The sequence below is a fragment of the Tasmannia lanceolata genome, unplaced genomic scaffold, assembly GCF_043159265.1.
Source record: "Tasmannia lanceolata isolate RefF3 unplaced genomic scaffold, GAP_Taslan_0.1 ptg000037l, whole genome shotgun sequence".
Lineage (NCBI taxonomy): Eukaryota > Viridiplantae > Streptophyta > Magnoliopsida > Canellales > Winteraceae > Tasmannia > Tasmannia lanceolata.
Window position 1 is genome coordinate 20,588,799 of NW_027518714.1, and position 24,770 is coordinate 20,613,568.

The 24,770-nt window shown below is 38.9% G+C and overlaps 1 protein-coding gene across 14 annotated transcripts in view; it reads right to left on the reverse strand.

Annotated features, from left to right (window-relative positions):
- Window positions 1-14,642, reverse strand: part of LOC143861106 (protein VAC14 homolog) — a 105,336-nt gene extending 90,694 nt beyond the window's left edge. For 4 of the 14 annotated variants that reach the window (XM_077372013.1, XM_077372009.1, XM_077372011.1 and 1 more), the window contains exons 1-11: window positions 14,162-14,635; window positions 13,544-13,638; window positions 13,342-13,407; window positions 10,936-11,055; window positions 10,796-10,836; window positions 10,357-10,451; window positions 9,847-9,933; window positions 9,503-9,610; window positions 9,217-9,305; window positions 8,901-8,982; window positions 7,764-7,829 (exon numbers count right to left, since the gene is read on the reverse strand). In XM_077372013.1, coding sequence (XP_077228128.1) covers window positions 7,764-7,829; window positions 8,901-8,982; window positions 9,217-9,305; window positions 9,503-9,610; window positions 9,847-9,933; window positions 10,357-10,440 — 516 coding nt within the window. In that variant the 5' untranslated portion in view covers window positions 10,441-10,451; window positions 10,796-10,836; window positions 10,936-11,055; ... (1 more) ...; window positions 13,544-13,638; window positions 14,162-14,635. Of the gene's footprint in view, window positions 1-6,676; window positions 7,830-8,900; window positions 8,983-9,216; window positions 9,306-9,502; window positions 9,611-9,846; window positions 9,934-10,356; window positions 10,452-10,548; window positions 10,691-10,795; window positions 10,837-10,935; window positions 11,056-13,341; window positions 13,408-13,543; window positions 13,639-13,735; window positions 13,886-14,161 lie in introns of those variants that run through there. The other 10 variants (XR_013239887.1, XR_013239888.1, XM_077372006.1 and 7 more) reach the window with 9 other exon arrangements.
- Between the last annotated feature and the right edge of the window lie 10,128 nt (window positions 14,643-24,770).

Sequence of the window (24,770 nt, forward strand, 5' to 3'; positions counted from 1 at the left end):
CCAGGCCAAAGCAGTCCCAATGCCCTACTTAAACTCCTTATGTATGTTTGGAGAAAAAGCACCTTGTATGATTCCTGCCACTAAACAAGAGAGGAAAGACCTCGAACACTTAACGACCCTTCAGCTGAAAAAGGGTTTAAAGAAAGGGGAACCCACCTTCGTGGCAACCTTAAAAATGGGAGAGGCACTGGTGGGGGAGATCCTCATTCCCCCGAGCATCAAAGATGTTATAGAAGAATTTAAAGATGTCATGCCTGAGAAGCTACCCAAGAAGCTGCCGCCAAGGAGGGCAGTAGACCATAAAATTGAGCAAGAGCCTAGCAGCATACCCCCAGCCCGTGCCCCCTACAGAATGGCCCCTCCAGAGTTAACAGAGCTTAGGAGACAACTCAATTAGCTACTAGAAGTAGGATTTCTTAGGCCTTCAAAGGCCCCCTTTGGTGCCCCAGTTCTATTCCAAAAGAAGCATGATGGGAGTCTACGATTGTGTATTGACTACAGGGCCCTCAACAAGCTGACTGTGAAGAATAAGTATCCTATCCCCCTAATTGCTGACTTGTTTGACCAACTGGGAGGAGCCAGATACTTCTCCAAGCTGGATTTGCGATCCGGCTATTACCAAGTGCGAATTGCAGAAGGAGATGAGGCCAAGACAACCTGTGTAACAAGGTATGGTGCCTTTAAATTCTTGGTGATGCCATTTGGCCTTACTAATGCCCCTGCAACCTTTTGTACTTTGATGAATGGTTTGTTTCATGAGTTTCTAGATAAGTTTGTAGTGGTCTACCTCGATGACATTGTAGTATATAGCAACACTCTCGAAGAACACGGCGATCATTTAAAGAAGGTCCTTGGGGTACTCAGAAACAACCAACTCTATGTGAAGCTAGAGAAGTGCTCTTTTGCTCAGGAGCGTATTATGTTCTTGGGTCACGAAGTGGGTGGAGGAGAAATTCGCATGGACAATGAGAAGGTCCGTGCCATCCAAGAGTGGCAAATTCCAACCAAGGTGGGAGAACTACGGTCATTCCTCGGGCTTGTTAACTACTATCGGCGGTTCATATCAGGATACTCAAATCGAGCGGCTCCTTTGACAGACTTGTTGAAGAAAGATCGCCCGTGGTCACGGTCCGAAAAATGTAATACTGCCTTTCAGAATCTCAAGGATGTTGTTATGGTGGAGCCAGTGCTACAGCTGCCAAACCATTCGTTGCCATTTGAAGTTCAGACTGATGCCTCAGACTATGCTATTGGCGGTGTGCTTATCCGAGGCGACATTGTACCCGTGGGTGACATTGTATCCGACGCGACCTTGTATCCGAAACCAAAATAGTATTCGAAGCTACATTGTATCCAAGGCTACATTGCATCTGAGGCGACATAATATCCGAAAGGCAACATAGTACCCAAAGCGACATTGTAGCCTAAGGCGACATAGTATCCGAGGAAACATTGTATCCGAGGCGACTTTATATTTGAGGCAACATTGTGTCTGAGGCGACATTATATCCGAAGGGGACATACTATCCCAAGCGACGTTGTATGCGAAAGCAAAATAGTATCCGAGGCGACATTATATCCGAAGCCAACATGGTATCCGAAGCGAAATTTTAGCCGAAGGCAATATAGTATCCGAGGCTACATTGTATCCGAGGCAACTTTATATCAGAGGCGACTTTATATTCGAGGCAACATTGTATCCGAGGCGACATTATATCTGAAGGCAACATAGTATCCGAAGCCACATTGTAGCTGATGGAAACATAGTACCCGAGGCTACATTGAATTCGAGGCAACTTTATATCCGAAACAACATTGTATCCGAGGTGACATTGTCTCCGATGATGACATTGTATCCGAAGCGACCATCTATCCGACAACAAATTAGTATCTGAGGCTACATTGTATCCAAGGCGACATTATATCCAGAGGTAACATAGTATTCGAAGCGACATTATAGCCGAACGGACCTTGTACCTGAAGGCAACATAGTATTCGAACGGACCTTGTATCCGAAAGCAAAATAGTATCCGAGGCTACAATTTATCCGAGGGGACATTATATCCGAAGGCAACATAGAATCTGAAGCGACATTTTAGCCGAAGGCAACATAGTGTCTGACGCTACATTGTATCCGAGACAACTTTATATCCGAGGCAACATTATATCAAAGGCGACAGTATATCCGAAGGCGACCTTGTTTCTGAAGCGACCTTCTATCCGAAAGAAAATATTATCCGAGGGTACATTGTATCTAAGGCGACATTATATCCGAAGCGACATTGTAGCCGAAGGCAACATAGTAACCAAGGCTACATTGTATCAAAGGCGACTTTATATCCAAGGCAACATTGTATCTGATGCGATGGACAGTGTATCCGAAGCGACCTAGTATCCGAAAGCAAAATAGTATCCGAGACTACATCGTTTTCGAGGCGACATTATATCCAAAGCCAACATAGTATCCGAAGCGACATTGTAGTCGAAGGACTACATTGTATCCGAGGTGACTTTATATCTGAGGCGACATTTTATCCGAAGCGACATTGTACCCGAAGGCGACTTAGTATCTGAAGCGACCTTGTATCTGAAAGCAAAATAGTTACAAGACTACATTGTATCCGAGGCAACATTATATCCGAAGGCAATATAGTATCCGAAGCTACATTGTACCCGGAGGCAGCATAGTACCCGAGGCTACATCGTTTCCTATGCGACTTTATATCCGAGGCAACATTGTATCCAATGGCGACATTGTATCCGAAACCAAAATAGTATCTAAGGCTACATTTTATCCTAGGTGACATTATATCCGAAGGTAAGGTAATATCTCCGAAGGCATCATTGTATCTGAGGCATCATTGTATTCGAGGCGACATTATATCCGAAGGCAACATAGTATCCGAAGCAACATTTTAGCTGAAGGCAACATAGTATCCGGACGACTTTATATAAAGGCAACATTGTATCCGAGGCGACTTGTATCCGAAGGCAAAATAGTATCCGAAGTGACCTTGTATCCGAATGAAATAGTACCCGAGGCGACATTATATCCTATGGCAACATAGTATTCGTTGCTACATTGTAGCAGAAGGCAACAGAGCATCTGAGGCAACTTTATATATATTTTTTTAAATGACTTTTAATTAATATTAAGGTAGCATTCGGGACCAGGAGTCCTAGTCTGCAATACAAAATATTAACTAGGACTGGCATGGGCATACCCAAAACCAGATAGCAAGTACAGCAAATAAAAACAAAATATCGTCCCCCTGCACCTCCTCCTCTCTTTCTGACATTGGCAACCTTTCTTAACGAGTTCAATGGGATTACTTGAATACCTTAGTCTATGTCTTTCTAACCAAGGCCAACCTGCATTTCTAAGAACCTATAGCCTTCAAGACATTCAAGAGACAACATAGCAAGGCAAAAGTGTACAGGGGAGGAGTCTAGACAAAAGACTTCTCGAGTCAAGACTAATGGGTCCAATAGAAACCATCAGCTTAAACAAGAACCCTGTACAGGTTCCCCCAACAGTTAAAAGCGACTACTGAAATTAAACCATACACAAATCATTGAGCTTCGTACTTGCATCTTCTAGCTTTCTGCAATTAATTTCCTTCCCTCCTACTTCTATCCGCATATCTAAACAGAGCTTAATTGACCTAAAATTATATACAAAAATTCGAACACAAATTTTTCTTTACTGAGAGTATCTCTGTACTTTTCGAGTGGCCCCCATTAATTTTGCGATTCAGTTATTGGCACGGCCTCTGTGATTGTCCCTGCTGTCTCATTCACTCCTCGAGATTGAATGGATTAGTACATTTCTCGTCTTTTTCCTAGATTCTCATGGTAGGACATCCCCAATACATCGCCCATAGCTAGGAAATTATTAAAACCTACCACTTCTGGGTTCTGAGGCACATCCTCATCATTTGCTATCAGGATTCCTTTTCCTTTGTCTTCCCTATCCAATTCATCAGATTGAGCGACCTTGTATCCGAAAGCAAAATAGTATCTGAGGCGACATTATATCTGAAGGCAATATAGTAACTGAAGTGACATTGTAGCCGAAGGCAACATAGTATCTGAGCCTACAATGTATCCGAGCCAACTTTATATTTCTAGGCAACATTGTATCCGAGGCGACATGGTAACCGAAGGCGACATTGTACCCAAAGCGACATTGTAGCCAAAGGGCAACATTGTATTCGATGCGACTTAATATCCGAGGCAACATTGTATCCGATGCGACATTGTATCCGAAGGTGACATAATATCTGAAGCGACCTTGTATCCGAAAGCAAAATAGTATCTGATGCTACATCATATCCGAGGCGACATTATATCCGAAGGCAACAGAGTATCTGAAGCGACCATGTAACCGAAAGCAAAATAGTATCCGACGCGACATTATATCCGAAGGCAACATAGTATCCGAAGCGACATTGTATCCGAGGCTACATGGTATCCCAGGCGACTTTATATTCAAGGCAACATTGTATCCGAAGGCGACATTGTATCCGAAGGCGACAGTATCCGAAGCGACCTTGTATCCAAAAGCAAAATAGTATACGAGGCTATTTTGTATCCAAGGCAACATAGTATCCGAAGCGACATTGTACCCAAAGGCAACATAGTATCCGAGGCAACGTTGTATCCGAGGCGACATTCTATCCAAAGGAGATATAGTATCTGAAGCGACCTTGTATCCGAAAGCAAAATAGTACCCGAGGCTACATGTATCCGAGGCGACATTATATCCGAAGGCAACATAGTATCTGAAGCGACATTGTAGCCTAAGGCAACATAGTATGTGAGGCTACATTGTATCCAAGTCGACATTATATCTGAGGCAACATTGTATCCGAGGCGACATTGTATCCAAATGAGACATAGTATCCGAAGCGACGTATCCGAAAGCAAAATAGTATCTGATGCTACATTGTATCCAAGGCGACATTATATGTAAAGGCAACATAATATCCGAAGCGACCTTGTATCCGTAGTCAAAATAGTATCCGATGCTACAATGTATTCGAGGCGACATTATATCCGAAGCAACATTGTAGCTGAAGGGCAACATTGTATCCGAGGTAACTTTATATCCGAGGCAACATTGTCTCCGGGGCGACATTGCATCCGAAGGCGACATAATATCCGAAGTGACCTTCTATCCGAAAGCAAAATAGTATCCGAGGCTACATTGTATCCGAGGCGACATTATATCCGAAGGCAAAAAATTTCGGGCTAACATGTGTAGATTTTAGTAATGTTTCGGCCATGTCGACTGAAGCACTACCACTTTAGTATTTAGATTACAGAACTTCGATTGAAATGTTGAAATTTCGACCAAAGTGGATAAAGAAGGTTGGGTTTCACATTTTTGCTTGGAAAGTACTTATTTTATGTTTTTTCTTGTTTTGTTACTTATGACACAAATCTATTAACTATTTGTTGATTTCAGGCATTTGGATATGAATTAATGCACGGATTTTTATTTTTCATGGATTTATGGCTTTGAACTTTGGAAAAAATATCTTTTCAAATAAAAACTAATCACATAAACATGTTAGCTTTTAATTTTATTATAATGTGAGTTCTTTCCTGATGTACTGATTGATGGGACCCGATTTTTTGTTTTAAAAAATAATTATTTTACTTATTTTTGTTAAAAATCCTTTAATACAGGAAAAACTAGATTTAAAAAAAAAAACTTTAAATATATGCATGTTAGCTTCCAATTTTTTATGTGAGTTATTATTTCCCAAAATACCGATTAAAGGAGTAAGATTTTTTCCAAAAAAAATTTTTTTTTTTTTGTTAGAAAATCCTATAAATTTCCACCATTATATTGTACTCCTACTTCATGAAATTAATGAATGGAGTGGCGTTCTCTTGAATGGAGTGACTTCCTCTGACATTTTTCTAACGGTTCCAGACATGCACAACCACGCATGTAATTAGGTGTTTGATCTTGTTAAACTGTTATTGATAGTTGTCTTGCTTGTGTGATGTGTATTTGTGCTTATTCTAACATTTCCTGCAGTTTTAGCATAGATTTCCATTGTTTACATGCATTTCCCTAAAGTTTTGTGATTTTACACGATTTCCACCGCATCGCCAAGGATTTTTCTTCCACGGCTTGAATATAACCCTCTCAAGCAACAATCTCAGGAACAATGACGACAGAAGCATCGATACTCCTGTCAAAACATGATCCACAGTAGAGAACTCCATGAACTAAGCCAAGCGTCAACACTGGCCACCTCCGTGCACCTGAACGAAAGCCAAGCAGAAACCATCTGGCCCAAGAGCCCGATCCCCCCTTGAGACAACCAAGATAGCCTTCTGGACTTCCTCAACGGTGAATGGCTTCTCTATATTTTCAGTACTCCTATCATCCAAGAAATCAAAGTTCGAACAAAATCCCCTCCATCTTAGGTTTAATGCCTCTCTCTGCCAAATAAAGAGACTAATAGAAGAAAACATCACCATAAATAGAGGCTGGATTAGCACATCAAGATCCTAAGCATGCCCTGGATTCAAGTGGCTCTTCTTCTAGCAGTGGCAATGTTCTGAAAGTAAGTAGTGTTCTTATGCCCATCTTGCAACCATTCAGTCCTAGCACGTTAGTACCACTTGCTCTTATCATCAGGGTGCCTCCCTGCCACTCAACTCAAAATCGCATATATGAGCATCCCGTTCTTTTTATGTAGAAGACAGATTTTCTCAAGAATCTTATCTTTCTTGTAACTTGTAACACGACAAGCTGAACAACTTTATCGACCACCCCTTCAACTTAGACTTCGTGAAACGAAGTATTTGAGCAAGATAGTGATTTCCTTCGTAACAAAACCTCTCACAAGGCAATCTTTACCCCTTTTATAAGTTGTTTGTTCTTAATAAAATAACTCTTTGCCTCACAAAAAAAAAAAAGGAAAAGAAAAACTACACGTTCATTTCGTATGCATTATGCCACTTCATAGAGAGCATCTATGAATCTCCAGGGCAAGGCCACAATCATGTTATGAGAAGCACCTTCTACAATCAACAACTTATGGGCACAACAATCATAACTTATACCAGCCTTAAAAGGCTGGACCTCCGCCTCATTGGAGAGTTTAAATTCGATCACTAGACAATCTTGAATTTTCTTTTACATGTTAAGTTAGGGAACACTTTAGTAACCGAAGTTATTTCTGGCAGAGCACTAGACAATCTTGAATTTTCAAAAAATAAAAGAGGCTCACAAAGAACAACGGCAGACTTCACTGAGATTTAAGTTTTTTTTTTTTTTTTTTGAATGGTGAGATTTAAGTATTTCTACCAGAAATTGCAAATGATAAAACAATAAAACATGGCAACAACTACGTAATATTGAGCATTCTAGATAATGAAAACCAAATTTTTTGAAGCCAGTCGCAAGCATCATGCTTATTAGGGCTAAGAAAATACATTAAATGAAAGACAAACTGAGAAGGGTTTGTGATGGAACCAAGGTTTTAAATTTCGGTTTCGGTACTGATTTCGGACCTCACGAAAATCCAAAATTTCGGACCGAATTTCCAAAATTTCGGCCGAAATTTTGTAACATTTCTTTATTTATTTTTTAAATGACATTTTCTAAAAAATTCGGACCGAAATTCCGAAATTTCGGGAAAATTCGGTTTTGGTCCCCACACTTTCGAATTTCGTCCGAGATTTAAAACCATGGATGGAACTATCAAAAAATAAGAAAACTTAAGAAAAGGAATTACCTCATCAGAAGGATCAGATAGTGCTTTGAGAAGGGTGCCAAAGATGTCGTCCAAGAAAGATATGACCTGTTCCAAGCACAAGCACAAGCACAACCTTTAAAACATTCAACATAAAAAAAAACAGTAGCAGATTTAGAAAGGAATAATTACAACAATAACATAGAGAATAGTTAGTGGTCATTATGAAGAACTCTCTTCAAAAACCAATGCTCAATATGAATTTATAGTCGAGCTTTGGCCAAATGACTGTGTTTAGGAAATTTTCGAGCAACATTTTTTGTGAAAATGCAATACATTTTTCAATGGAATAATATAGCGTACATCAATATAATTTGAACCATGCACAAGATACAAATTACAAGAAGAAAAAGATCAACAAGGTAACACATGCGCAAATACCCTCTCTAGAGGTCACCACATGCAGTTGAGAAAATTTAAGTGGTATATTGATGGATGACCATATACGATCTGAAGAAGTTCGAATTGTTCATAAAGTCCGAATTGTTCACGATCAAGTGACCATATACCATATACCATATACGATCAAGATATTACAAGTTCCTCAAATATCTCCTTTCGCCATATAAGGAAATCGGCTAATGGGGAGGCAGGTAAGTTAGACAAGGAAGGAGTGTTTTTGTCGTCCTTTGAATAATTTGACTTCTTACTGCAATAATTTGTTCTCCTCATTGTTCTTTATTTTCTATTTCCTATTCGTTCTTGTATCTTGACCATCTCGGTCTTTTTTCTTAATGAATCTCTTGACCATTCAAAATATAATAATTGAAAAAGAAAATCATGAATCAGTAGAGTGACGTACAGATCAAGGAACATCACAAAGAAAGGGTTGTGTCCCACAAAAGGGAAAGCTAGCATATACAAACCCATCCAGCCTCAATAGCAACCTCATCAGCAATAATCTTTTTTTTTCATTTTTTTAAGCGTAGCAACAACATTTTTCTTAGCTACCAAAACATTTGCCAATGTTCCATTATAAACTCTAAAATCTCAAAAATGATATTAGCAGCAGTGAACACAATAGTAAAGACTAATTCTGAAAACTAACACGAAAGATCAATATGTATGCTACAACATGTGCATACATTAACATGGTATGAAAAAAAAAAAAATGATTACCTCAGTACGATGTCTTGCCAAAAGCGTAGCAATCAAATGCAAAGCCTCAATTCGAGTAGCTTCCATCTCACTAGATAATTGTCTGACAAAAAAAAAACCAACAACTATATAATCACCATCTAATCATATTATAAATGTTGCTAATTCATCCAGGATGAACAGTGTCTCATGCACCTAATTATAACATGAAACAAGGAACCTCTTTTTTACAGTTTCCTATTGTTGCTCTTTTCGAAGCACGCAAGAGGTATACTAAGTTCTGGGGACATCAGTACCCTTTAAACCTAGCTGTTTTTCCAGGTGACAAAAACTACACCTTGCAATGGAGAGGATGGCTCCCACATCAAATCCCTCAGCTGGGTCAGCCCTAATTGCACGAAGCTCTTCATTGGTTTTACGGGCAACCTAAGCAAATAAATAGGATAAAGTGTGCGGGACGGTCAATGCTCCAAAAAAAGCATGCAATTACATGTATTGTGATTACAATTTGAGATAAACAAATTAGGAATCAATTTACCACCCTCTTTTTTACTTTTTATTTTTTTGGTTGATTGGTTATGTGCATGTGGTTGGACGTATGGGAAAAGGAAAAAAGAACTTACAACTCTTATTTTCTCTTCTTTATCAGATATGCAGGGTAAAATAGCTCCCAAAATGTCAGCATAATAAGGAACGAGCTGGTCTCCCCCAAGTTTTACAAATTCATTTATCTGCACAATAGAGTAAATGAGTTGTACTCGGTTACTGTCTGAAATACAACATCCAATGGATATTCATTCTCTTCTAGAATAACTAGCAATAGAACACTAGAACCAGTGAGATCACCCATCCTTTTCCAAGAGAAAGTCACTTACACTGATGAGCTTGGAGAATGGATTGAAGAAAGAGGCATTAATATGAGAGAAATAGCTTCATGATTCTTGTTGCAATAAGCTTATATCCTTACCCATGTGATAGCTGTCAGCAGGGTCAATTCAGTGGAAGAAGCAGCCCTCTGTACCAATATTTCTGCCATGCGACCATAATCTACAGACTTCATAGTACCGCTACTTTGGTCAGAAGATTAAAAGACAAGAACCATTATAAACTTTTAAATTTGCTATTTTTTAAAATACTTGATCAAAACAGATACTAATTATTATCAGCAATTTCTTGTCAAAACTATAAAATAAATATAAATCCATCATGCAATTCCAAGGGAAAGATGTGAATGTTTGATAATATTCTTCCAGGAAAAGAAGAAGAAAACGGGCAAAAACAGCATTGTAAAAAGAGTCCAAAACATGACGATCTTCCGCCTTGAGATATATTGTTTTTCTATTTGCTTCCTCTATTTTTATTCGCTTCTTTGTAATTGGACCATCTCGGTTCCGTTCTAATCTAATATATTGTGCCATTTCAAAACAAAAAAAAAAAGAGTCCAAAACATTTTCACGCCTAGAGAATAAAGACTTACTGGAGAATCCTTTATCTCTTGGAGAAATTCAGAAACTGCAGAATCAGCCTGTTGTCGTATTTCATGACTGGAGTCTCTTAGCATGTTGAATAAACCTGAAAGTGAGTCCCTGTCAAACTAGAATGTATTTTCAGTAAAACAAAAATCCATGTAGCTCCAAGGAGGTGTAATTTGTAATTGGGGCATATTTACAATCAAGAAAATCTGGAGAAAACCAAGCATATCAATATCAGGAACACTATCCAATACGGTGATCCATCCCACCAAAAATTGCCGGACATAAGGATTAAGAACATTCATGCGCTCCCTTAGCAGAGGTATAAATTCTTTGATGCTGAAAAAATAAATCATACCAACCATATCTTCCAATTTTATAATTTGTATACAAAATTTTGACATCTAAACCTAAAAAAAGATTGAACGAGGCAAGAAAAGGTACCTGAATTGATCACTTTCAGTCACAATATCCTGGCATCAAATCTGAAAACAATTAAAATTTGCATGTATATTTTCATATGATGATTGACATTTGACACAACCCAACAGACGAGTCAACAAAAGATCAAGGTAACAGGTAACCTTTACAAGCCGGTCTAGAAGATGAGCAGCATTCTGAACATTGGAATCTGAGTCTGCTGAAAGCGTACAGAGTGCATCAAATATCTGATGATAGAATACAATGAAATCTCCTCTTACAACCTGCTCAACAGGTAAAGAATACGTTAGGCCCCATACATATTAAATAAACGGCACTAGTAACATCTAGGAAAATCAAAGGCATAAAATAAAATCCAGTTGATTCACTGTTACCTTTGCTATGTTATACAGTGCTTCATAAGCATAATAGCGAACCCTACTATCTTGGTCAGAAAATGAATTAAGCACGGGTGGTACGATTTGTTGAGAGATTACATCCAAAAGAAATAAATTATTTAAAGAATGTCTAGGAAAAGAAAGGAAGATAATAATCTAGCATAAAAAAAACTACATGCGAAGATTGAAATTAGAAGAACCCTAGACATAAAAGCCTGGATACTACTGTGGCTTTATCCATGCAATAACAATTTTAAATGGTTTTCAACCGATATGGACACTATAAATCCTAAATGCTCGAATCATGATCGCACAATCAAGTCAGATTTACCCACACATGCAGTTCATGTATTGACCCCACTCAGACTCATCTAGGACACTTTTTTACAACAGATGGATTTTATTAAAACAACAGGTTCATCTAAGACCAACCAACCAATCTGAAATTCAGATGCACAAGCAAAGCATCAGCAGTTCTAAAATTTACACCGTCCCCTTTTTGTCTTTTTTCTTTGTTCTTTATGGCAACAAATCTTATTGATAAAGTCCCCTTTTTTTCTTTTAAGTGAATCGGAGAAGTTAATAATCAGTTCAGTTATTGACGCACAACCAGCTGAATCCAAGTTCTAAACAATTATATGAAATAGTTTCATGGAAAATAAGAAAAATGAGAAAGAGAAAGAAACCAGTGTACAACCCATGTTCCTCACTTAGAGTGAGGTGTTTAGACCTACAAGACAGGGGGGGTTGTGTCCCCAGTTTCAGGTAGTTCAATAGGGCATGGACAATGTATGCCATTCAAATTCATCTCAAAAAGCTATTCCACATGGGGTTATTTAAGCCAGTTGTGGATTAGAGCTGATCCACTGCAGTTAGCACAGAGTGAGTTTGAAGATTATATCCAGTGTATTTTGATTTGTGACTCTACATTGGGAATAGACAAGAACCCTTTTCAGACACAATATGCCCCAGAGATGTCTACAAAACTAGGTGGATCCTAAACTGCTTGAACTTGCAGCCAATCACAACACACAAGGATAGAGTTGCAAGCGGTTTAACATGAAGGAACAGAGATATAGACCCTGCACAGGAAGGCCACCATCAAGAGATGGGAACTGACAGATTAGTTTGAGATGCAGGACCTATTGTATGCAATTTACATGGCAAGGCACCGGGCAATGGATGTTGCCTATAGGAATGAAAGAGCTGTTAGAAGCATAGAGATCACTAGATAGATATTGTTCTCTGATTTTAAAATGGGATTTTGGATATGGAAGTCCTTACCACGTAAGGCATATCATGGATTACCAACAAGAATAAATCCCACATTTTGGCCCCGGGGAGAATAAAGAAGCTAAGGAAAAAAAAAACTGACACAGAGAAAAGTACCTTAAAATTGTCTCACACGAAAAGAAGACAAAATGGTCAGCGTTTGAAATGGAAAGGGAAAAAAACCAATATGTAACCAAACCAAAGCAAAAAATTACAAAAAAAAATAATAACAAAAGAGAAAGATATCGAGGATTACTAGCCTTGAGCTATTCTTTTTTTTTTTTTAAAGCAAGCCTTGAGCTATTCATAAACAAAAGTATGAAAAAAATATGCAAAACGTCATCTATTGGGCCTCCAAATAACAGTCTAATTGTTTCATGGATGATTTTAGGGTTAAAGAATATAATATTGAGCCAAGAGTAGCTAAGAATACAAGGCTAAAGAGTTCAGCAACATGACATGCTTCTAGTTTTTAATTTGGAAAAACGTCAATGAGCTGATATGGGCTCGATTTATAGCATCCAAGAACCAAGAGTAGCTGCACGTTCATCATAGTTAGAAGTTAGAGAGTGGAACTTTTTTCTTTTTGAATGGTGTTAGCTAGTAGAACTTTACAGACCAAGAAAAGTACGGGATCGCTAGAAAGCTGGTTTCAGCACGCAACCCATAGATCCCATGGAGTCAAAAGTACTAATTTGATCGTGGGCCATTCTAAGTTGCGAAACTAATGGATCTTCAGCAATACTTAGCTGTGTTACGTTAAATTCTAAGTTGCGAAACTAATGGATCTTCAGCTATACTTAGCTGTGTTACATTAAATTCTAAGTTACGAAACTAAGGGCAAATAAAAACTAAAAAGTGGGAAACTAAAAAACATAATTCATTTCTCAAATTCCTTACCTCAAGATGCTGAGCAGCTCCTGATGTCAAACCAACCATTGCTGCAGCAAGCCCTATCAAACCACCCTACCAAAAAATAATAAACAGAAAACACTTTCATTAATAAATTAACATTCAAGTGGTAAATTTCTCTGCCTCGAGCAAAAACAAATAATTAATATATTGTAAAAAGATGAGAGAGAAATTTAAAAGAAATGCAAACCTTCCGATGATTCACTCGAGGGGGGAGTATGTGAACTCTGTAGTTAAGAGATTGATCACCGCTGTTATCTTGTCATGATCTCCTGCTGCCGCAAGCTGCATTACAAAATAACAAAACAAATTCAAAAGTTGATTGAGGCCAACTTGAACGCCCTAAATCCATTTAAAACCCCAGATAAAGATAGGCGCATACCTCTAGGGCAGAAAATGGCCATTTTGAACGCCCTAAGCCATTTCAGACCCTAGATGAAGATAGGAGCATACCTCTAGGGCAGAAAATGGCCAATTTGAACGCCCTAAGCCATTTCAGGCCCTAGATAAAGATAGGAGCATACCTCTAGGGCAGAAAAAGGACAATTTGAACGCTCTAAGCCATTTCAAAGCCTAGATGAAGATAGGAGCATACCTCTAGGGCAGAGAATGGCCAATTTGAATGCTCTAAGCCATTTCAAACCCTATATAAAGATAGGTGCATACCTCTAGGGCAGAAAATGGCCAATTTGAACAACCTAAGCCATTTCAAACCCTAGATTAAGATAGGTGCATACCCCTAGGGCGGAAAATGGCCAATTTAAACGCCCTGAGCCATTTCAAACCCTAGATAAGGATAGGTGCATACCTCTAGGGCGGCATTCTTCCGCTTCTCTTAGAGCTTGTCAGCGAGATTACGAAGAACAGCTGCCGAAATTATCGACAGAGCTTCGGCCATGGATTTTGGGAACCGGAGAAGAATCAAAGGGCGAGGATCAGGAGTCGTTTTCACAACTTCTTCTCTTCTTCGAATCGGAACATCTCACGAATCTCTTTCAGATCGAGCTTCGTGAATAGATTTAACGTGCCCTAATCGGCATTCTCCATAGCTAAATCGGAAATTATGAACAGATAGAGAGGGACTGGGAGAAGAATCCCTAACCCTAGGTTTTTAGAAACATGGATCAGACTGAGTAAGAATCGTTCGAGGGATTTGTTTTTTTCCTTCTTCTCTGTTTTGGGCTCTCAACGCCTCTTCGTTCACCGTTGGTCGTCTCGGCAACCGCATTTAAAGCTGGAGGAGCCGAAATTAGTAAATTTACAGAAATACGACTCCACTATAAATAGAATGACGAAGATATCCCTCCTAGGAATTGCAAGCAATAGGGGCTCTGGGGTTTTGAATGGCAGAATAGGTATGTATCAATCGGCTTGGATAGATTTGGAATTTCGAATATGGCGAACCCACTGGCTGGATTTCCGCTTTGAGTTACAAAAGACTCCCTCTTTTGGAGATGAATGACGAGGGAGTCCCTACACTTTTTGACAGTATACCACTGTACTATAATAGAATGACGAATATATCCCTGCACCATTGCAAACCATGCGGGCTCTCGAGGGTAATGAAACGTTTTGGATATATTTGAAACTTCCCATATGGAATACTGACTGCTTGGATTTCAGCTTTGAGATTTTAAACTACAGAAGACTCCCTATTTTGAATTTGAATGAGGAGGGAGTCCCTAGTTGCTCGATCAGGACCCTAGCTTTATTGCGAGCCAAAAGCCTTGATGGAGGAAGGGATTGGGAATAGTTGACTTTCGAGCACCGTTCAGAGAGCACTTTTAATCTGGGAAATTATTTGAATCGTAGGCCGTTGAGGCAAAGCGATACGACTAACCGCAAACGCCTGCCCTCGAACTCGATCAAGCCAAGCTTTTGGATTTGAATGACGTGGACGGTGTCACAATGTATGGCCCACATGAGGACGGGCCATAACTCAAAATCACGATGCTCAAATAGTCAAATGATCTTAATAATCCAGTTAACATCCCCCAAAATAGAGGGTTTTAAAAAGGTTCAAAATAAAAGTGAACAACCATCCAATTAAATGAGATCACACAATTGTGGATTGGGAAATGATATCCCCTGTTCCCCTAAACGGATAAAACCACCCTTTTAACGATTTATGTGAGAAGGGTTCGCTCCTTGAGGATGAATTCACCCCCTTTAACATTTTTCTTTGCCTTTAAAACTTAACAAATAATGTTAAAGGAGGGGATTTTATCCTTCGGAGGGGGAAAATATCATTTCCCTTGTGGATTTTCTAGCCCATTAATTGTTTTAATGTGGCCCAACGTTGCTATGGCCCACTTGATCTACAAGAGGGCCCTTGCAAAAATCAGTTGCAACGACGACCCATTTCTTCAATTTAACATGTTTAACATTTGAATGTCATTAATTTAGCAATTTTCAGTGCCATTACAAATACTATTTGATGACTTGGATCTACTTGGGAGTTGGGGCGTCCTTGAGGATGGGTTTCTATATATTGTCTGATGACTTGGATCCACTTGGGAGTTGGGGCATCCTTGAGGATGGGTTTCTGCAAGGAGTCTCTTCAGTTTAGTCTGTATTGAAGTCTAGTATCGACAATATGTATATTTTATATAGGGAAGTGATATATCCGCCACTTTTGATTACTTGGGACACCCAGCAACAGTGTATCAATGACTGCAGAGGGGCTTATGTACTTCACGTCAGAAGGATTCAATGGGCTGATTGCCAAGTACATTGGCCCTGGCTGTCCCAAGTAATCAAAAGGGATGGATATGTCACTTCCTTTTATATAATGTGTGTGAAGTCGAGTATTTTTCCAAAAGTGCAGGGGACCCTCATCAAAGTACAGTCCGAACTGTTCATTTATTGGGCCACAACGTAAATAATATTTATCCTGACCCTCGGGTCGGTAGAGGGACTACACATTATAGAAACCTCTACCGTGGAGGAAAATTGAACAATGGCATTGTATAACAGCTCAAGTAGATCGTGGGAAATATCTCTTAAAATGCATCACATCTTGGAGTTGTTCTATGATGCATCCTTATTATTCCAAATGCAAGCCATATATCATTGTTTGACTTTCCTCACTAATGAGTATGAAAAGGAAAATTTCTTGTTTGGAAAGAAGACCTTTCCAAAATACCTTTCCCTCCTATCTTTTTTTTCCCTTCCTCTTCTCTGATTTTCTAACTCTTATACTCTGACCTTCCCTCTTGTCTCTCTAAAGCTAGTGAGAGTGGGCTTTGAGCTTGAAGGCTTAAAACCCTATAAATGAAAACATAGTTCATTGGGTTCCTTCTCCCACTTCCAATCAACGCCTAAACAATAGACATGAAATGAAACCCATAAGACCCCTTAGATAAGGAAAATGCTTTCAAAATGGACCCTTGGAAATGAAGACGATGCTACAAATGACCAAACTACTTTCTCTAAAGACAAGATGGGGCAGTGAACCACCCAAAAGGTACGGCTACTTCAACAACAATTTACACACAAATCGTGTGTATCTTCGCTGGACAATCCACAGCCGAATAAACCGAGTGTCTTTTATGATTACCTAGAAAGCCAAACGACCTTCTCTTCACGCCTTCATCACATTAATTAATACTGAGAATATAATGAGAAATGCATGAACTCGAGAGGAAATGCAGCCCATTGAAGCAATTTCACATGAACATAACGGTAACAGAATAAAAGCAAGATAACATGATCAAATATTGGATAAACGATAGTTAGATTTCATGAATTTCTTATAAATACATGTCATTGTAGAGGAAGATAGCATAGTTCAAACAAAAGGATGATATTAGGAAAGCTTTACTAAAGAGATTAAGGTGATTTTTCTAGCATTCAAGTTCATTGAATTATTTTTAACCCTTTTATATTATTTTTGTTACTCTTTTTGTTCCCCATATATCTTACAATGTGAATACTAAATATTATCATAAGGGTTCCATCCAGATTAAATTCAATCATATCCCCCTTCATCTCTATGACAAAACTGAAATAATATCAAGAGAAAACGGTTCCTACACATATGTGTAGATAAGTTATCTACACACTAGCTTAAAATACAGTGGGGGCCACATTATTTGAGTGATCTAAACCATTCATTTTTAAGGCCCTCACATAGATAGGGTGTCCATAAAAAATCAGATCCATAGGATCATCCTAACCATTCGAACTGTGGAGGCAAAAAATGGACTAATTTGTGAAGGTTTAAAGACATCCATTTTACCTCCACAAATCGTAGGGTTGGGATGATCCTATGGATTTGATTTTTTGTAGACACCCTATCTATGTGAGGGCCTTTAAAATGGATGGCTTGGATCACCCAAACAATGTGGGCCCCCACTGTATTTTAAGCTAGTGTGTAGAGAACTCTCTACACATGTGTAGGAACCGTTTTCTCTAATATCAAATAAGGAAACTCTTGTTAGTTTTTTCTTAATTTTTGTTCATTTGTTTTTTTGCCCTTAACTTTGTATTTGTAGGTCAGTGAAGAAAAATGAATTCTTCGAAAAGTGATGGATAAGATCATTGGTCCCTTCCAATTTGCCTTTGTTAAACGCAGATCCATTTAAGATAACTTCTTGCTGACTCAGGATTTGATCCATAACTTCCATAGGAAGAATGCGAAGCCCACTATTTGCCTCAAAATCGATTTAAGGAAGGCTTATCATAATGTGGCTCATGAGGCTATCCTTGCTTTCATGTCCAAGATGGGTTTCAAGGCCAAATGGTGAGAGTGGATAAAGCAATGTATTACCACTCCCTCATATTCAGTAATGATTAATGGGTGCCCCCATGGTTACTTTAAGGAAACCAACGGCATCAGACAAGGAGATCCTTTCTCTCCCCTCCTGATCTGCTTTATCATGGAAATTCTCTCAACGATTCTGGAAGAAGAGGTGCAAAAGGGTCGTCTCACAACCCCATTCACTAAGGGTATTCTCTCCATCTCTCATCTGTTTTATGCTGACGATGTCATGCTGTTTGTAGATGCTTCTGTTCAAAAAGCCAACACGATAATCAGTGCCTCAATAGATTCAAAGCTTGTACGGGTTTAGAGGCTAATGTGAGAAAATCTGAAATTTTATTTGCTGGATGCCACCAAAGAACAAAAAATTCCATCTGTCGTATTTTGCAAATGGAGGAAGGGAAGCTTCCGATGAAATACCTGGGACTTCCTCTCTCCTCTACAAGAATTACCAGAGGAGATTGCATCCCCCTCATCTCTAAGATCAGAGGGAAAATAGCGTCCTGGGCAAACAGAGTTCTATCTAGAGCAGGCATAGTAGAACTAGTAAAGACAGTTCTAAATGCTTTCAACATTTACTGGTTTATGGCCTTTAGTATTCTGGTGGTTATTCTAAACGACGTTGATAGAATCTTCCGTAACTTTGTGTGGGCCGGGTCATCTCTGGAAAGAACTTACCACCCCATCAGCTGGGAGCAAATTTGTACTCCAAAGGAGGAGGAGGGAATGGGGATTCGAAGCATTCGGGACATCAACAAAGCTCTTACTATTAAGAGCTTATGGAGGGTCATAAATTGTAAGGAGTCTCCTTGGACAAAGTGGTTTCAAAAGAAATATGTTAAAAGAAAGAACTTTGGGCAGTGAAGACTCCTTATAATGTATATTGGGGAGCGAGGGGTACTTTCCAAATCAGGAAAGAAGCAAGTACAAATATCTGCTACTCTGGGTAATGGTGAAGGAGTTGACTTTTGGGATCAACCTTGGCATCCGATGGGAATTCTGAGAAACAAAGTATTTGTGGAAGATTGTATCATCTCTATTCCTTGCAATACTACCCTTAAACATATCCTAGAGGAGGGATCTGGGTAGGACAATTCCAGGAGATCAGAACGTGCTGAACTCAAGGATCTGTTGGAGTCTGCTATGATTGATGATAACCAGATTTACCCTGTTTGGAAACCTGAAGCCAGTGGTAGATTGAAATTTAAATCGGCTTGGAATTCCTCCCGTAAGGAACATCAAAAGGTCAATTGGGCCTCCACTGTTTGGTGAAAAGGCCATATCCCCAAGCATAGATTTACGACTTGGCAGGCATTACACAATCGGCTAGCAACCATGGACAAAATGTTATTCTTAGGAATGTCTAGGGACACTTCCTGCCTCCTATGTGGCTCTGATAGAGAAAGTGTAGACCATCTGTTTTTCAGATGTGGCTACTCAAGCTAGATTTGGAGATCAATATTGCGGCAGGTTAACTGTCGCAGAAACCTTAAAAATTTTGTCCTTAAAGAGGAGGAATGGATTCGATCTCACTTCAGGAAAAAAGGGGCAATGTCCTAGTGCCATGCGAATCGCTTTCGGTGCAACAATTTATTCCATCTGAAGAGAACGAAATGCAAGACTTCATGGAGATCCCCATACTCACAAACAATCCATCCTCAAGAAAATCAGTAGCATCATCAGAGAAAGAATGCTCTTCCTAAAGATTCCGTATGAACCCTCAGCCAGCAGCTTATACTTTGCAAAGGCCTTCAGATGCCCCTTCTCCCCTGTTGAGCATTTGATCAAAGAATGTAGTTGGGTGAAACCTGATGAGAATATGATTAAGTTAAATGTGGATGCATCCAATTCTGCTGACGAGGCTGGTGTGGGAGGTCTTCTTAGAAACTTCTGGGAACTCTAGTTGGTCTTTTCTCTATAAACATGGAGCCCAAACCAATCCACATTCTTGAGATGGAAGCAATATTGTATGGGTTGGATCTGGCTAGAACTAGAGTATTTAAAGATGCGTGGATTGAATCAGATTCAATGGTGGCAGTCAAGGTTATCAACAGAGAGGTGGATTGCCCTTGGAGAGCCAAAGCAACCCTTAACAAAATTACCAAGGCTCTCTCGTATCTAGAAAATTGGAAATTGTCCCATGTATGGAGGGAGGCGAACCAACCGGCTGATTTTCTTTTGAAATTTGGTTGTCCTTGTAAAGGGATGGACATAGAGTCTATGTCCATTCCCTCTGATCTAATTGAGCTCATCCAGCAAGATTTGATTGGAACTTGCTTTTACCGTTTGTAATCTTGTTTACTTTTAATATACTCTGGTCGGGGTCCGCCTAATCCTACCTTGCCTATAAAAAAAATGAATTTACATAACTGAATTGTCTACTGTTATTTCTAGACACACACATGTGGATGACATTTCCACCCATTTTGTAGCCATTTCCACCCAAAGTTGTTTGTACTAAGAAAATTATCTTTTTAGTTTTTACCTCGGCGATGGCCTCGTCTGTCCCCACATATGGCAATTGGCCGGGAACAGGTTCCATAATAAAATGTACCTAATTTAGTATAATGTTGGGCCTGCTATTATCACCTACAACTTTAGGCAATTAGAGGTTGTTTCTTAGCCCTTCACGTTAAGGCTATGTTTATTTTGAATTTTGAGAATTGATTTTAGCTCAAAATTGATTATTGGTCCCAAAATTAAGCCCGGTTTGTTTTGGATTTTGAATCTGAAGCGGTTTGAGTTGAACCCACCAATCACTTTAGCCTGATTTTCGGGCGACGAAGGTGAAACCAGCTTTTCAAGTATGCTAGTTTGCCTTATTTGAATTATTTTCACATTTCTACATATAAGACAAATAGACACAAGTAACATTCCTAATTTGGATTACAGAAATTCCACCTATATACATACCTGGCTAATTATTAACATGAGATATTATTATACTTGTTTAACGAACTTGGCGGCCGTAAGTTGAGATATTGGAGAAAACCAGAAAATGAGGTACATGACCATTTATCGCTATTTAATACTCATAAAAAATAACAAAGAAAACCAGGATAGTATATTTAGGGAAAAATGACATGTACAATATTCTGCCAATGTCGTAGATCCACATGACCAATATGGTGTGATGGAAAATGGTCTACTTGGATATGATTGTTTTGAAAAGCGTTTTCATTTTCTGGACTAATCGAATGCTACTATATAATTTTATAATTCCGTTCGTGAAAACGCTCTTGAAAAGCCAACTAAGATCTTTGACTGGGAACAAATTCATCATCAATGGTCAAATGCCTACACGGCTGCTACAGATATCATATGTTTTGAAAATGTCATGATAAATTCTCCCCTCTAAAATACCTCGCATTTAAAGAAAAGAGTCAAGGGCTGATGGTTACTCTCCTTCAACTGGGTAATATGACCATGTTTTTAAATTTCGGTTTCGGTACCGGTTTTGAACTTGCTGAAATCGAAATTTAGACTGAAATTTTGAAATTTCGGCCAAAATCCGGCGAAACCGGAAAAAAATATTTTATGCGATATAAAATTTTGGCCTAAATTTTAGTAAAATATTATTGTAATTAAAAAACAACAGGTTTCTGGGTGAAATTTCGGGGAAAAACGAAATTTCGACCAAAATTCTGAAATTTCGAACGAAATAAAATACCATTTCAGGTATTATTGATTTTGGTGTCGGTCTCCACCGAAATCCGAAAATCGAAATTTAAAACCATGAATATGACACACTCTCTCGTCTCTCTCCCTCCCTCTCCTCCCTCTCACACTCTCACTCTTGGTGGCGCCAACATCACCTCTCTCTCCCCCTCTCTCTCCACACTCTTAGTAGGGCCAAACAATTGAATATGGTTTAAATCTTTGAAGGTAGTCCTCGTTGTATTTTTTTAAAATAAAAATGCATACACATGTACAACACCATATAAAGTTTAACTATTAAAAAAATACACTTTGGGCCACTTTGTTAAAAGATACAAACCGTTCATTTGCTAGCTTCAACATAAATAGGCTTGCCCATAAAATCTTCTCCATAGGATGATCCTAATCCTTTGATCCATATATGGACAACAACATATTTAAACCTCTACCGATCGAAGAGTTAGGACCATCCAATGGAGATTATTTGTGGGGAGATGCTTATTTGCGTTGGGACTCAACAAATTAACGTTTTGGATCATTGAAAAAGGTGGACCCCGATAAAGTTTCAAATAAATACGTGTTATGTGAGGTTTATACGTAGGTGTGCATGCATTTTTTTTAAATAAAGTGGGGCCCACATTGTTCAAAGATCTAAACCATTTAGTTGGTGGGGTCCACTTTGTTTGGAGATCCAAACCATTCATTCGTTAGGCCGCAACGTAAATTGGTTGTGCCCTAAAACTCATCTCCATAGGATGATACATAGCCCTTCGATTTGTTTACAGATGAAACCATGCATAAATGTCATTATAGGGTGATTTAAAGGATGATCCTATGTATCCCTCCGATCTGTAACCCTCGATATGTAGACGTGTTATATGATGTCCGTTCATTTGTTGAGCCCCATTGTAAATAAGCATTTCCCAAAAAATAATCTCCATAGAGGTTTATATATGGTGTTTCATATGGGCTGGGACTTCTCTTCAACAATCTTCCATCCTATCAGTTGCGACATTATCACAAGGCCAAGGCATGAAGGGGGGCTGGGCATAAGGAAGCTCAGAGATGTCAGCAAAGCTAGTGAATTCAAACAACTATGGAATCTGATTAGTGGGAGAAATTCCTTATGGGCCCAATGGTTTGAAGCAAGATACCTCAAGGGTAGGAAATTTTGGACCATTAAAACTCCATCGAATCTGTCAAGGGGTGCTAGAATTGCCTTCAGCAACAAGACATAAGTTAAAAATCGAGGCGACTTTATATTCGAGGCAACATTGTATTCGAGGCGACATTGTGTCCGAAGGCGACTATATACACCCCATTTTGACCGAACCCTTATGCACCTTGTTTGAATAAAAAACCTTTTAAATAGGTGAATTAGAGTCCCCATCTTTGCCCTAGGGTAGGTTAGGATCCCAAGTAGGTCCCTTTAAAATTTCGTCAAAATCCATCAAAGTTTGCCTAATAAGATGAGTGTAGTTCGTAGTATAGTGTAGTATAATGTAAAAGAGGGGAGTGGTTTATCCGGTTTAGGGGGTTGACTAATTAGAGTAATTAGTGGTGGAGGGTTATCCTTAGACAATTGAAAGGGCTGGAATGTATCTTCTTAATTTTTCATTAGTCATTTTCTTGCAGACCACCCATCTATATAACAAAACAATCTCAAAACAAATAGCAGGGAAGTGTCCAAAGTAATTCAAGGGGATAAAAAATTCTTGCAGAGATCTATAAATTGGGGCGAGGGCCTCATGTAAAGGGAATTCTTGCTATTCTCGTTTGAGAGAGAGAAACTAAGAGAAAAATCAAAACCCTAGCTTTTTCCCCTATTCCTTTATCTTCTCCGGCAAGAGTACCGGATCTCCGGCGAGTGATATGTCATCTCAAGCTATACTCAATACTTGCGTTCCTTCAATATTTTCTAGTTAGATCCATTCTATTTCGAACCCTAGCTTTCTTTCAAACCCTAGATCCAAGAACTTTTAACCTTAGCTTAGAAATTCAAAAAAAAAAAAAACTAGCTTTATTTACTTCAGAAATTGTTAGATACGATTCCTTTTATCATAGATCTAAGTGTAGTGATCACAGATCAGTGTAGATCCATGTTCTCTATGTTTTGTGAGGAAGAATAAAGAAAGAAGAATGGAATTTACTTTACACTCAATTTTTTTAGTAACCTTAAAAGAGGCAGAGAAGGCTTGAGCTATTATTGTCACTCATTCATGGCTTAAATGTCATCAAATTGCAAAGAAAGGAAAGCGAAACTGTAGACACCCCATTTTGACCGGACCCTAAAATCCTGAAATAATATAAAGTTTCCGAAATCGAGCTGCGAAATCGAATTCAGAATTCCCTAAAGTCAAGTTTCAAGTGCCTGAAACCGATTCCCAAAGTGTCCGAAGCCGAGTTCCGAAATTTCCAAAAAGCCGAGCCTTAAATACGAAAGAGCTTGAAAAATCTGACAATTACCCATTTGCAGATCATTTTGACGTCTTTTGAAACCCGAATGATTCCCCTGAGCCCGTTAGGTCCCTTCATTTATTTTGCCCCAATCTTCTCTTTCATTTTTACAAAAAAAAAAAATAAAAATACAAAAACACCCCTGAGCATTGGTATTGGCACTCCCCTATTGAGGTCCCCAAACTCCGTGGCTTACCCATACAATCTTGTTTCAATAATTTCTTTAACCCATCCTGCCTATTGGTTTGCTTTAGGAGTCATTAAAAGATTATTTTGTTCTCAAAGTACCCTTTCAAGCTTAAAGAGATGAAAAGATGGGTGAGTTGGTGCACTTATCAAAACATGGTGGGGCTATTAGCATTTCAAAAAGGAAGAGTATTTGTCCGATCTTCTACCCAGACACCCCCTTAGCAATGAAAAAGGACAAGATATTCTACATGGGGGCTGTCCTAGGCAAAAATGGGGCGAAAATATATCATTTCCCTTTTCTAACCTAAACAGCCCTGCTTTGCAAAGGAGTAGCCATAAATACACTATGAAA